We start from the raw sequence: 14,669 nt of genomic DNA, 5'->3' as shown, positions 1-14,669 counted from the left end.
GGGCAAAGTGGGCAAAGGGGGAAGGAAACTTTATTGTGGGAAGAGGTGAGTTTTGAGTAGCTTCCGGAATTTCATGTGGTTGGGTTCGGCACGTAGCTGGGTTGGCAGGGCGTTCCATAGAGTAGCAGCTGTAACCGAGAAGCGGCGTCCTCCAGTGCGGGCTTTCTTTACTCTATGGACAGTGGCCAGGTTACTTTGGGAGGAACGGAGGAACCTGTTGGGTTTGTATGGGTAGAGCATGGTCTTCAGCATCGGGGGCCCTAGGTTTTGCATGGCTCTATGGGTGGTGCATAGCGCCTTGAATATGACCCTTTCTCGGATCGGCAACCAATGAAGTGCCTTTAGGGCTGGTTTGGCAGATGCTCTTCGGGGAGTGTCTTTGTTGCTCACTATGCTAACATGGCAACTACTTACGAGTTACAAAGTTGCAAAGAGGGTAGGTGCCATGCCCTCCCTTTCAACTTGAAAGGTTAAAGTACCACAAGGTGTATTCGCTCCTGTGGTCACAAAACATTGCTAGGTTACTGACTGCAGTCTCCAACCTTCAGTATTGACACTTTACAAATTAGAATTGGAAACCTCAACTTGTGCATATGCAGTGGTTAGTAGGGGTTTACAGGTGGAAATCCTGCCTCATGAATCCTTACGGGGCAGGACATTTGTGTATACTTACCAAGAGCCTCTTTCACTATGCTGAATTGATATTCCAGCACAGCGCAAATACGTGATTGGGTCACATTGCTGAGGCTGTCCAACAACTGCAATAGCACATTTGTCTCAATATTTCTTGGTGAGTATCCTCTAACCCAAATGTCTGGAATTGCAAATGCTTTTTGGAGGAGATCCTGCCTTTTTGCTAGTTACTATGTCCAATATCATCCTATCTCTTTAAAAAAACTGATTTCAAGATGTGAAAGTACCAAGATGAGTGTGTATGTACAACTGTGCCTCTTCTTGTTAACATTTCTGATTTGTTACTTACGGCAAAATAGTGCAGTCCTCCACGCCATGACAACTGCCCCCGCAGTCTGGCATGCAGCGGTGTACGCTTGAAGGTTCTGACAGAGGAGATCCAAGGGGTCTGTCACAGAACACAAATCATAGAGGCAAAAGTTCATGTAGTCTGTTGGGTTGACCTGCTGCTGGCAGTATCTAAATGGTCCAGTGGGATCTGTCATCATCCCACATGATGAACGACTGCTGTACAGTTGTGTGTTCAATGTGTTGCATGATGGGCAGGCATTACCGCACCCTGAAAAGCAGTTAACTTCACTCACATCTGTTTTCCAAGCGGCACCAAAGTCATCAGGACGGTTGACTGTGATTCCAGTGGGCACCTGGAAGTCATCGTATTGATTGTCATTGTAATTACCACAGAGGCCACGCATTAGTCCTTTGAAGGTGCTTGGAACCTCCACCCGTACGTAGTACATTGAATCATAGAAAACCTTCAAGCCAAAGTTAGTCTGTACAACTCTATTGTTTCCTTCTTGGTTGATAATGATGTCTCTTGGTGGCAATTTGAGTGGCAACAGATAGAGTTCCTCATTGACCTGAAAGAAAGTAAACAAACCGGGTGAGCAGTCAGGCTTTACTGCCACAAATGGGAGGATCTTTGCAAGGAACAATTGCGAGGGGTCAGGGTTTTATTGAGGTTTGCCATTAGTAGTAGTGTGGTTTAGTGATTATGACTTGTTTGTTATGGTTTGTATAACTACCTTTCATATACTGTACCAGACAACTGCTCCCACTCTGGCCTATTGATGTTCAAAACAAGATGATATTTTGATGCTTGAGATACACTACAAAGTGATTTTCCAGTGGTCATTCTTCATCAAACAGCTTGCCCCTGTTACATGCTCTCACACTCAAAGATTGTATGCCAATACCACGTCTCTCATTACTTCTACATAGCCTCTAATTCATCTGACCATTATGTCGAAGTAACTACTGCGTTGACTGGATTGTCTACTATTCTAACTCCAGACTTAGCCAATTGGGCCACAAAATCAAAAGTCAAATTAGTGATTGGTTAAGAAGAGCTACCTTGTGGATTCTCTATATGTGAATTAGTGTTTGGGACTCTGTTTAGTTGTGACTCCCTGCCTACTTCTAGTTTCATGCTGGGTGCCATAGCTATACATTTCTGTATGAAATTGGGTTGTTGCAACAGCCACAATCCATGTCAGGGTGAACCACAAAAAATCAGGCTATATCTAGAGACAATATGTAAAGTATTTATGTGGCACACAAAGAGTAATAAAGTGGAAACACCACGCCAGAAAAATCCTACACCAATTTAGAAAAACGTAATGAAATGTAATTATTTGACATGAATACAATAAAATTCAAATGGGTAGAACAGGAGATATGCAATTTCACAGGATTACAGTAAGTATAGTGCCTAAAAGCACAAAGCAACACTTGTGGCTCTCTGGCCATGCTAGACCGGATGACAGCCACAAGTTCAGGCTGACCACGACAAAGCGCTGGGCGAGTACATGAATGGGGTTAGTCCCACTAAAAAAGTTACATCCTAAATTCTTTTGCAAAGAATTAAGTTCACAGTGTAGGGGTCTGAAAAGAGCAAGGAAAGCATCTTGGACAGCCGTCGCTATATCGCAAAGAGCAGGCCTCGTGTCATAGACCGTTGTTGCTATAGCGCAAAAATCTTGTCTGGTGTAGCCAGGTGGGTTATCCCGCAGGAAGATTTAACCCTACAGACTTGACTGTCTGTCCTTGTGACAGCGGATAAGCAATTAGACCCTCATATAATTTTATTTTGCGACTTATATAAAGCGGAAAGAGCAAGATACGTTTTACCAATATTAAGATATTACAATTTTATACAATGTAGAGTGGCTTTTAGCTTTCTAAACACCTAGCACTATTGGTTTTATGTTTTTTAGGTAATAAATATGTTTATGCAGAATTAGAGAAAATGTTATTTGCTTAGGCAGTAAATCTAAATAGAATTTTACGTTCAGTCTTTTTTATAGAACCTGGGATATGATGTACTGTACTTTTATGATCTTTTTGTTTTAGGATCAAATAAAGTTTTATATGATATATATATATATTGTCTGGTATAGCGGACGGTCATTGCTGGACTTTCGAATTTGTGGACACTGCAGGCGGTCCATGCTCTAGTAGTGAAGGCAGATCTCACATTGCCGATCATCACTGCTGGTTGCTGTAGCATAAAGACTCAGGTTCACCAGAGCTTTGGATTGGCAGTCAGCGTGGGTGGCAAAATCTTGGAGCAAACAGGCTGGTTCACAGTCCGAAGACTCTAAAACTACAATATTTATTTTTTTCTTCAGGGAGGAACTCAACTGATGCAACACCAAGAGTCAGGACCTGGGAGGCACCTCTTAAGGGTTCAGGATTTCACTCCTGTAGAGGCAAGGAGGGATCAGACAGGTCCAGGTGCAGGCTCAGACAGGTTCAGTTGAAGCACAGTAGCTGGGCAGTTGCAGAGAGGCTTCTGGAGTCTGTTATATCTCTGTAGCTCAGAACAAGAGGCCAGTCAGCTGCCTCTTGGAGACACTTCACTGTGGGATGAAGGGAACAGGTCCAGTCTTCCCTCTAAGCAAGCAGAGCAGTCCTCAAGCAGAAAGACAGCAGGGCACCCTTCCATAGGTGTACTGAAGAGAAGGTCTGAGGGTCCTCTTCTTCTACCTGTTGTCCACTTTGAAGTGTGAGGAGCTTCTGGAATTTTCCCCTACAGAGGTGTCTGGTATTTTCTGCTTCTCTGCCCTGTTCCCTGTCTGTCTGGGACCCAAATTGGCTAGTGTGAAGTCCTTGTGTGTGAGCTGAGCATTTGCTTTTGAAGTGAAAGTTTGGTAGGTGACAGTTTCAGCCAAGTCAGAGATGGCCCATCCTGCTTATAACCAGGCTGCAGGCACCAAGTGGTTAGGACAAGTTAATACCAACTTTCTAAAAGTGCCATTTTCAGAATGTTACCTTAAAATTGGACTTTACCATTAAATAAGGCTTTAAATTAGAATTCCTCAGCCGTCAAACATGACTTTCCTACCTGCTCCAAATTTAAAATTATCACATATTAAATCCAGTAACGTAACCCAATGTTATCCAATAGGATACATAGGCCTTGCAATACTAAAAAAATGAATTTGAGAGTTTTTCACTATTAGGATAAGTACAATTTAAAAATTAATGTCCATATATTTTTTAAATACCACATAACCTGTCCTATTGGCTGTTTAGAGTCTACCCTAGGGATGACATTTTGTTGCAAAGTCATCCTGTGCCCTGGTCACCCCCAACGTTTTGCTCAATGGTACTGGTGCTAACTGACTCTAACTGACCCTGGGCTCTACCTAACCAGGCCCAGGCCCAGTGCTATGTTGAAAGAGACACATTTTAATATAGTTAAAACACCTACATACACTAGGGTACACAATGGTATGATGGGGTACCCCTGTGATTGGCATGACCTCCCCTATAGGCCACTAAGGGGATTGCAACTACATAGAAGTCCCCAGTACCCTGGGGCACGGCAGTGAAGAGGCCAGCATCCGTTTTCTGCACATGCATGTGTGCACTGCTGAAGCCTGAGGTCAGTTTAAAATTAGCCCTGGGTGCCAGGACTGCTTTTAAAAAGTGTTTGGGGCACTTAAAAATGGATAATCTACAATGTTTCAGCATTCGTAGAGAAACCAACCTATCCACATTTCGCAAGCTCCTTAAAACATGGCTTTACCCATAATCTTCTCTGGCCTGTTAGTCTACCTCGGCAAGCGCTGGGACCCTCCGGGTAGCCATGCGCTATACAAATCCAATCCAAATCCAAATGTTTTAGCATATTAGGGACTCCCAGGGTCTCCCCTAGGTATCCCATGGGTGGGGGTTCAGTTATTTATAAGGTACACCCTCATAATATGAGTTTTTATATGCCTGGGTAAAATTAAATTTCACATTTCACTCCCCACATTGTGGTAAAGTGCTGCTCAAATTCGACTTTGATCCTAGGAGCACTGGAGAGGGAGAATCTGCAATATTTCTACGGATTCAGAATCCCTAAAGTTTCCCCTAGTTGCACATGGGGTGGGGTTCCTGTAGATATAAGGCAAGTACTTATAAAATGTGTTTTGTAAGTGCTAGTGTTGGAAAAATGCCCCAAGGCATTTTCCCATTGCAAATCCCATGTTACATAGGTTAACATGGTAGGAAGTTATTGATTAAAAGCTATTGATAGGAGAGTGATTGCAATGCCATTCAAAGACGTCCCAGAATGGTATTAATAAATCCAACAATAAAGTGTACATACAAGAAGTTATAAGACTTTCTTGTTTGTAGGTCCAAATTCAGCCTTCCAGTGGTCTGCCATGATTGGTCAGAGTTAAGTGGATTAGCCAGGCTGCCTTGAAGAGGTGATAAAGAGCCCCTGGGGTTAACCAGCTCTTCTGGGAGGGTAGTGTGATATTCCATAGGAATGCCAGGCAAGGGGGAGGAGTCGTGAACTATGTTGTTCAAAGAGGAGAGTAGAGACCATTGTCATTTACAGCTATGAACTTCCCCCCTCAGGTAGGATTAAGGAAGTTATGAGCAGATGCAGGGGGGAGAGTCTAAGAAAATTTGTCATCCTAGGGGTATGTTTAGCCAGCTCTTACCTCCTTGATGGAAAATCAACCATTATGGATTTGGAAGATTTGATGCACTCTGGGAAAAACAATTGCCACACTCTACAAGATGTGGTCATAGTTTTGAGGAGTTACCCTGCACCCATTGGTCAGAAGTGATCTCCTGCCTGACCCAGAGAACTTGGAATAAGTATCCGGGAGGGGCAGAGCCCTCCAGATCTGCTGCTTGAAACTGAAGCGAATCAAAAGGGTCTGTCTGCACTGAAGATTTTGAAGTGTATTTCTAAAGGCCAGGACTCTGAGGGCCAGATTCACAGAACTAACTTAAGACAAAACCCTAAACTTACTACTTTTGGTATTCACATAAGTTAGGATTTTGTCTTAACCTGTTCCCTGCGGATGACAAAGCCAGCTCGTCATGGGCGTTACCTGCGCTGCGCGGATGACGAGCTGGCTTTGTCACGTTACGCGGGATTTTTAAAAATGCCGCGCACAGCGGGAAAAGCCGCCGCAGCAATGCGGTTAAGTTTGTCTTAAAACAAATTTAAGACAGACTTAGGACAGACTTACATTAGGATTTTGTCTTAAGACTGTCTTAAGTCTGTTGTAAGTCTGTTTTAAGCCTGTCTTAAGTTTGTCTTAAGTTTGTCTTAAGACAAACTTAAGACAAAATCCTAACTTCTGTGAATACCAAAAGTAGTACGTTTAGGATTTTGTCTTAAGTTAGTTCTGTGAATTGGCCCCTGAGTTTGCACCTTTTTACTTCATTGGAAACTACAGCCCTGTGGATCAAACCTGCTTCAAAAGGACTAAAGAGTGGACTCCCTGCAATCTAAAGTTTAACAGAGGTCACCTGGACTTCCTCACAAATATTTCCCAGCCTGGAGTACCAGTGGATTTGTAAGGGTTTTGTTTAAGTGGATTGCGGAATTGAAGTTTCACACTTTCAAGGACCCTCTTGGAGATTCCAGAACCTTGGATTGTGATTTGGATACTTTGGGACCCGCAAGCAGAACTTCAGGAAGGAGTTCTAACTGGACCCCGCCTGCTGGATAAGGCGGCACAACACAGTGGTGATAAATTCTCCAGAACAATTTCTAAAGGTGTGTCCCTGTCAGAGAAAACAAAATGACTAAAGGTGGCACTGTTGGTTTCTAAGCACTAGAAAGTGACTAATCTTTAAAAATCTCTGGTTCCCTTCAGTGGATTTTCTTTGTTTTGATGTCATTTAAAAGATACAAATATTACCTATACTGGAATGGTGTTTTTAAATGCTTTACATACCTGTCTTTGAAGTTAAGCCCGCCTGCTTGCAGCCAAGCTACCAAGGGTTGAGCATAGGAATAATTTTTTAAGACCTATGCTGAGTCCTACCCTCTGTTAGTGGCCTTTTTGCCAGTGGCAGACCTACATTTGCCCCTACCAATAACCCACTTTCCAACAAAAATGTATTAGAAAAGAAGGTTTAGACCTGGCAAAGGTTGTATTTTGCCAGGTCGAAATGGCTGTTTAAAACTGTACACAGATATGTCACACAGATGTCAATGGCAGGCCTGGGATATGTTTTATAAGGCACTTAAGTGGGAGGCACAATCTGTGCTGCAGCCCCACTAGTAGCATTTCATTTACAGTCCCTGGTTACATGTAGTACTACCTTACTAAGGACATACAAGTTAATTAAATGTGCCAATTGGCTGTAAGACAATTTGACCATGTTTTACGGAGAGAACACAAGCATCTTAGCACTGACTAGCACTGGTATAGTGCACAAAAAACCAACACAAACAGGTTCAGGAAAATTGGAAGGGCGAAGGCAAAAGGGTTGGCTGTGACCTTGCAGAAAGGACCAAGCCCAACAATTTCTATGCATAGTGTTGTTCATCAGTATATGATGCTATACTCAAGACTCCATAAGGCACCCTTTCCGTGAAACTTTATGTTGTGGTCTACTTTTGATATAGTCTAATGTGAAGCTTTATGTTGTGGTCTACTTTTGATATAGTCTAATGTATGTTTATGTTGTGTTCTACCTTTGCTTTTGCAATGCTTTACTAGTAAAGTTATTTAAATAACATTTAATGAAGCAAATCCCTTACATAAGAAACTAAATACATTAGTTTAAAAGGCCACTATGAATATATAAATAAGCCATTTGAAAAGAGGTGAAATATGAAAAACTAAAAGAATTACAGAGTTTGAATGCTTATGGATAAGAACTGATTCGAGAGGCACTGGAATAGAATGTGTTCAGTTGTGAATCCAGAGAACAATAATATAGGGGAAAACAAAGTCTGTATGCTCATAAATATGGGTATGTCTTGAAACCTAACCTAGAGATTTGCAGTATTTCTGCAAGCCACTTGGCCTCCCAAGGAGCACAATCTAGATAAAGCTGAAAACCTTTCAATTACTACAATAGTTTAGGAAGGCAGGGATGATGATCCAAATGAGGGACATGCTATTGGCCAAAACTAAATGTAATGTGTCTTGTAAAGCCCACTGCTTCCCTGAGGCATTGTGGCGCTGTAGATCGCTGGGGAACCCGTCCTGGCTATCACTGTGAGATGGTCCCTACTGGGTATCTACACGGTGAAACCAGGCATCCCCAGCGAATGTGGGGGGCCGTTGTAGAGATGAGGCAGCTAATGCCCAGAGTTGCTGAGTGTGATCCCTGGTTAGAGTAGGCACCGAGGCGAGAATTATCGAGTCCACTGACCCTGGTCCAAGACCCTGCCGCGTCGGGAATTAAACCCTGGTCCTGGGCCGTTCTCTGCTTCCGGGTCTGCCGCCTCTAATCAGTGAGCTACACCACTCCACTCAGTGAGCCACACCACTCCACTCAACTAAATGCTATGCAAAAGGAGGCAACAAAGCAAATGAGAAATCCTAGTAGAAGTGCATCTCCACTATCCAACATGGGAAGAATTAGGTACTTCATTGCAGATCAGAGAAAGAGATAGTTGACAGAATTTTGAGAGACAACAATGAACACAAAGTTTATAGATGTTCCCTGTGCACTAGCTAAATGTTTACAACTACTAGTCTGGGTGAGTAATGCTAAGAACTCAGATTTCTGATAACTTTTTGGGCCTATAACTAATGTATGGTGCACATTTCTTCATGTTCAGGCAGCGGTAATTGCCAGTGCTGTGGGGGCATTCCGCTCCGACGCGGTCACCCAGGCTTGCTTAATGGCAGAGGACCCGTGCTAGCTAATTACGCGCGCAGCGCGTCCTCAAACCCCCGGCAGCCGGAACACATCAGTTTCATTGCCTGTCATTAGAGACGTGTTCCGGCTATGGTTTATGCTCATGGGGGAGGTTTGTCAAATACCACTCGAGTGGACAGGCTAGTTATATCATCATACACACACGAGCTGGGATTTTTAATCTCTGCTTGTGAGGTGTAGGGGCTTTTCAATGTCTAGTGAGCCAGCGCCTGAAGGGATAACGCCCTGCGGGGTAAGAACAACCTGTTACACAATAGGACGAGGGACACCTCAGGCTCATAGTCAACCCCTCAGAGTATTAAAGGGCAATCCCTAATATTACTTTGGAAGTCTGCCAGTGATATCCCTCATAGTTGAGTGCGAGGTCTGCTCACTTCTCCAAGTTTACCTTAATGGAATATGAATACATGGAGGAAGAGGAGGTTACCTACCTCCCAATTGACGACCAGTTCTGTGAAGTGATGGAGGCCTCCATCCTCAGAGCTGGTGAAGAGTTTCTTAGCCCTCCAGGTGCAGTGCCAGAAACCCCTCACTTTGAGAGAAGATACTAATGGGCCTCTGGCGCCCCCTACCTCAGTGAATTGGCTACTCTAGGGCTTACCCCACCCCAGAACCCAAGAAGTGCATGCGCAAGGAAGACCCTGACGTCGATCTTGATGCTTTTGCGAGTTTCAAGAAGGATATTTGTTGATGCCCAGCCTATACTAGAGCCTCAGGCACCAGGCCCCTGCAGACTAGACCCAGTTACACCGCCACTGGTGGACCCTGGGGATAGGGGTGATTCCCTCAACACATCAGACGGGGATGGTTCTAGACCATGGCGCCTGACGCCCAGTCCCACAATAGAATTAGACTCCCCCACGGAGTGAGGGAGTCTAACTCTATTGCAGGGGGATTTGCTGGATCCTGGTGATCTCTTGCATCCGAGATCCGCATACTGGTGCCCTGCTCCCAAAGGTGGCAGCCTACATGGCTAGTCATTTGAGGAAGCCCCTAGACAAGGAGTGAGGGGATGTCTTAAAGCATAGTGACCCCGGCCCTCCTTGGAGGGGAAAGTGGTTACTACATGGGACTTAGACCCCAAAATGGCCTCTTTCCTCACCAAGTTTGTCAGCAACTCTAAGATGGGCATCGACCGGTCCTGGCAAATGTGCCAGGATAAGCTCCTGGACATCGCAGGTCCTTTAGCGAAAATCATGGAGATGGCAGAGTACTCCAAGGCCTCCGGTTCCTTCCTATCCCCGGAAATGTTATCTAACTGGGCTCAGAGGACGATCATCTTCCTGGGGAACGTGAACTGCGTGATCTCTGCAGAGATGCCTAGATCACTACACATTAAGATCAACACCAAGTTGGGGGAGCTCTCCACATCAGAGGCAGGGACAATAGCCCAGGGAAACCTGTTTTGGGGATCCATTTATCAAGGAATTTGGGAAATCCTGAATAAAGAGGATGTTTACACCCCGTGTTTTTGCCGCAGCCGAAGAGGTAGAGGACACTCGTCCAGCCGTCCTTTTCAGGAAGCCTGAAGAGGTGGTGACTCAAGACGTGGCCAATAGCAGGATCCCGACAAGTTTGGTAACTTTTACCAGAGAAAGTCCTACCCCCGTCACCGCAGAGGCGGCTAAAGAGGCAATGGCAGCAACAGCCAAGGTGAGAGTTCAGGACACAATAGTGTGGCAGGGTATACTCAGACGTGAGTCCCTTGCTCACTTTGCCACTGGATTCAAGCAAGCCGGGCTGAAGACGGCTGGAATGCCAGAAACCGGTCCTCGGAAGCTTGTTTCCGGTCCAGGGAAGGCATGGCTTGGCAGTTCGGGCTGGACTGTTCCCATGAGGCACAGGGTCAGACTGATTTGCATATAGCCATGTCTGAACTGGGGTGGCAGAGTGGGCTAAAGAACGGTGATGGATCAGACCCAGATCTTTTGATTGGTTCAGATGCTCCGTCCATCACCACCCCGTTTTGTACCACTTTTGGCCGCCATAAGTGTGGCAGGGTATACTCAGACGTGAGTCCCTTGCTCACTTTGCCACTGGATTCAAGCAAGCCGGGCTGAAGACGGCTGGAATGCCAGAAACCGGTCCTCGGAAGCTGGTTTCCGGTCCAGGGAAGGCATGGCTTGGCAGTTCGGGCTGGACTGTTCCCATGAGGCACAGGGTCAGACTGATTTGCATATAGCCATGTCTGAACTGGGGTGGCAGAGTGGGCTAAAGAACGGTGATGGATCAAACCCAGATCTTTTGACTGGGTGTGAGTGTTTGATTGGTTCAGATGCTCCGTCCATCACCACCCCCTTTTGTACCGCGAGAGTTCAGGACCTGACAGACTTTCGGTTGGGGGGCATCTGGCCCTTTTTCACTCAAATTGGGAAAAGCTATCCTCAGATGCTTGGACAATCCAAAAGGTGGGAGCTTTCCACAAAACGTTTTATGGGACTCCGATCCAACCCCATCAGCCTACTCCTTTGATCTTTTCACCCAAACAAAAGGCACTGGTGTTTCAAGAGATAGTAAGCCTGTTACAGAAGGGAGCAATAGTGAGATTGACGATTCACCCTCGCTGGTTTTTCAGAAACCTCTTCCTAATAGACAAGAGGGATGGCGGGCAGCGCACGGTCATCAATCTGCGAGAATTCAACTCCTGTCTATTCTACCGTCATTTCAAGATGGGGGTATCCATCTCTAGCTTGACCTTCTTCAGGTGTCTCATTGGATGGTCCGCCTCGACCTGAAAGACGCCTATCTAACAGTACCGATTTTTTCCCCACACAGGAGCTTTGTGCAATTCCTGTGTGACTCACAAGTCTTCGAATTCACTGCCCTCCCATCTGGTCTGTAATCGTCTCAAGGGTGTTTCACCAAGTTGATGAGGCTGGTTGTCGAGCATTTACAGGCAAGTGGGATAAGACTCATTGTCTTACTCAACGATATCCTGCTCATAGACCAATGCCTGTTACGCCTATCCACACATTTGAAAACGGCGGTAGACCTACTGGAATCTTTAGGTTTGTGACAAATGGGGGGAAATCTGCCCTGATCCCATCTCAGTCAATGGAGTTCTTGGGCTTCTTGACTCAACAGAAGCGACTCTCATTTTACACTCTCTGAAGTCATCCAAAATCCGACACAAGCTTCAGAGAACCATCTCCAAATACCATGTGTCCCTCCACAATTTTGCGTGGATAGTGGAGCTCCTCTCATCATCCATCCATACAATTTTTTTGAGTTCTCTTCATTATAGCACCCTACTGCGTTTGAAAATCAAACAACTCTGGAAATGCCTCTCATATGCCCAAATGGTTCCACTGTCAGTCTAGGCAAAGGAGGGAATGAACTGGTGGCTGGCCCACAAGGATGCCAGGAATGCCAGGGCAATCTTCGGCTCCCAACCTCATAATCGAGTCAGACCCCAGCGGCTCCAGATGGGGCGCACGATGTGGGGAATTCTCTACCAGCAGCTAAAGGTCCTCCACCGAGCGATCTCTGCACATTAACTATCTGGAGCTGATGGCAGGCTCATTTGCCATCCACTGTTGGACCAAGGAGAAGGTGAAATGTTTAGTGTTTCTCAAGATGGACAATGTTGCGGCAGTACGCTATGTCAATAACCTAGGAGGGACAAGGTCGAAGACCTTGTCATATCTCGCACAGACCCTATGAAAATATTGTTTGGCCAAGCAGATTTCCCTGTCAGTGGAACATTTCCTGGGGAGTTCCATTCAGGTGGCCGACTGGCACCCGTGCCACTGAAGGGATGCCAGCCTTTGGAAATTGAATCCACAGATCTTTCATCAACTCCAGACCAGATGGAGTCCCTTCTCAATGGACCTCTTTGCATCCTGCCTGGACTTCCAGCTCGACAGGTGCTGCAGCTCGATGCCGGAACCCCATGCAACATCCCTGGACTCCTTCCTCCAAGATTGGAGCAAGGAACAACCCTAGGCCTTTCCCCCCTTGGCCATGATAACCAGGTTAACGGCACAAGTGCGCAGACAGAGAGTGGACGTAGTGGTGATCACCCCCATTTGGAGATCTTGCCTAGTTTCCAGCGATGATGGAACTTTCTTGGGATTTTCCAATCTACCCCGGTTTCCCAGTTTCCTTCAAGATCCCCAGAACAATCCCCACCTGCTGGTCCTAGAGGGGTCTCTCAGCCTCATGGTCTGGGGGGTTACAGGTGACATAAGAAAGTCCCAGGCCTTTTCAGCAGAGGCTTCCTCCTTGCTCGCTAAGGCCTGGGCAGCCAATACGAGCAAACAATATTGATCTGCCAGCTCAAAATGATTGTGTTGGTGTTTCCAACTACGAATTCATCCCATGGGGGCCGACATTGTCCACAGGGTGAATTTTCGAGCGAGCCTGGCTTTGCAAGGTTTTATATACCAGTCTATCAATACCTTCAGATTGGTGATATCGGCAGGACATTTGCTGGTGGATGGTCATCCAGTAGGAGAGCATCTGCTAGTTCGGAAGTTATTGAGGGGTGTTAGACTCTCAACTCCCCCTGTACCCAAATACTCATCTCAATGGGACATTAACAAGGTCCTCTCTTTGCTTCAATCCTGGCCTTCAAATAAATACCTATCCTGGAAACAGCTGTCAGCCAAATTTGCGATACTATGGTGCTTATTATCATGTCGTCGAGTCTCGGATGTCTGGGCCCTGGACATGACAGGTAGAATCTTCACCCCAGAACAAAATGTAAGAGGTGCTATGGCATCCAAGGCCTTCTGTCTGGGAGCTCACCTTGAGGACATCCTCAATGCCGTGGACTGGTCGAGTGACTCCACCTTTAACACCTTTTACTTCAAACCAGTTCCCTCTCTGGCAAGCCTGGTGTGGATAAGCTTTGAACTAGCCTAAACCTCGCCTCTGGGTCCTGAAATTAAAATGAAAAATTTCCTAGCTATTGCAAAGGAAAGTTTTAATTCTATTAAGGACACGGAGGCAAGGATTACCCCCCCAAGACCTTTTTTCTGTGAATGTCTTCCCTTTCTATTATGGAACGTATGCTTAGGCCAGGACGGTAATACATGTCATGTGAGGACGAGTGGTTGGATTATGTTGTGAAGATATTATTCTGTCGAGTGGTATTTGGTTTAGGCTGAATATAGTTCCAATACAATAGCAAGTAATATGCAATTATTTTTCCGTAGGAGCGGAACCAACCAAACAGGAATAAAGAGAATAGCGGATTACAGTCATCTCAGGAAGAAAGAGGGGGCTTCACAGGATGTTATACAGCAGACTGGAATATGATTGGATGGACTTTGTTGTTTTCACTTTCCCAGATGTTCCTGGGAAATGTCGTTTTTTTCATAAGTTTCATAGTTCTTGAAATGGCTGCGGGAGTTTACAAGTTACAAGTTATGAATAAACTGAAGAAAGTACAGCCAAAAATCTTGTGGGAATATTCACCATCATAGCGTATCTTTCAAAACTTGAACAGCATCATTTGGATGGTTTAACAGCTTGCTATCATGACACCCATCAAAGACAAGCATTTGCAATGCAATAGGTCTCGCATTTGTGAGAGTTTAAGCTATTGGCATTTTAAATGACAATGCAGAGGTTGGCATCAGAGTGCAATGTTTCAGAGGGCATTAAGTGGCAGAAAGGGTCCGCTCCGAGGTTTCTTTAAACAAACCCTACTAGTAGTAATGTCATTAGGGGAACTGTGGGGGCGCTCTCAAGTGAAAGACCCCAACTGCTAGAGTGGAAATGCGTTGCTAAACAAGCTGTGCCCAGGGTTAGGCAACATTGCCCAACCAGCAGGGTGAGGGGCGGGAGTGAAATGCACCCAACAAAACAGGTGACCTCCAAACGCCTAT

At 45.5% G+C, this 14,669-nt stretch overlaps 1 protein-coding gene across 1 annotated transcript in view; it reads right to left on the bottom strand.

Moving 5' to 3' along the window:
- LOC147701260 (IgGFc-binding protein-like) overlaps nt 1-14,669 on the bottom strand; it is a 464,605-nt gene that overhangs the window by 126,087 nt on the left and 323,849 nt on the right. The window contains exon 15 of the mRNA XM_086929326.1: nt 983-1,553. Coding sequence (XP_086785452.1) covers nt 983-1,553 — 571 coding nt within the window. The remainder of the gene's footprint in view (nt 1-982; nt 1,554-14,669) is intronic.

This window comes from Lissotriton vulgaris, chromosome 7 (assembly GCF_964263255.1).
Source record: "Lissotriton vulgaris chromosome 7, aLisVul1.2, whole genome shotgun sequence".
Taxonomy (NCBI): domain Eukaryota; kingdom Metazoa; phylum Chordata; class Amphibia; order Caudata; family Salamandridae; genus Lissotriton; species Lissotriton vulgaris.
Note: the sequence above shows the minus strand (reverse complement) of the source record. Positions and strands in the feature narration are given on the sequence as shown.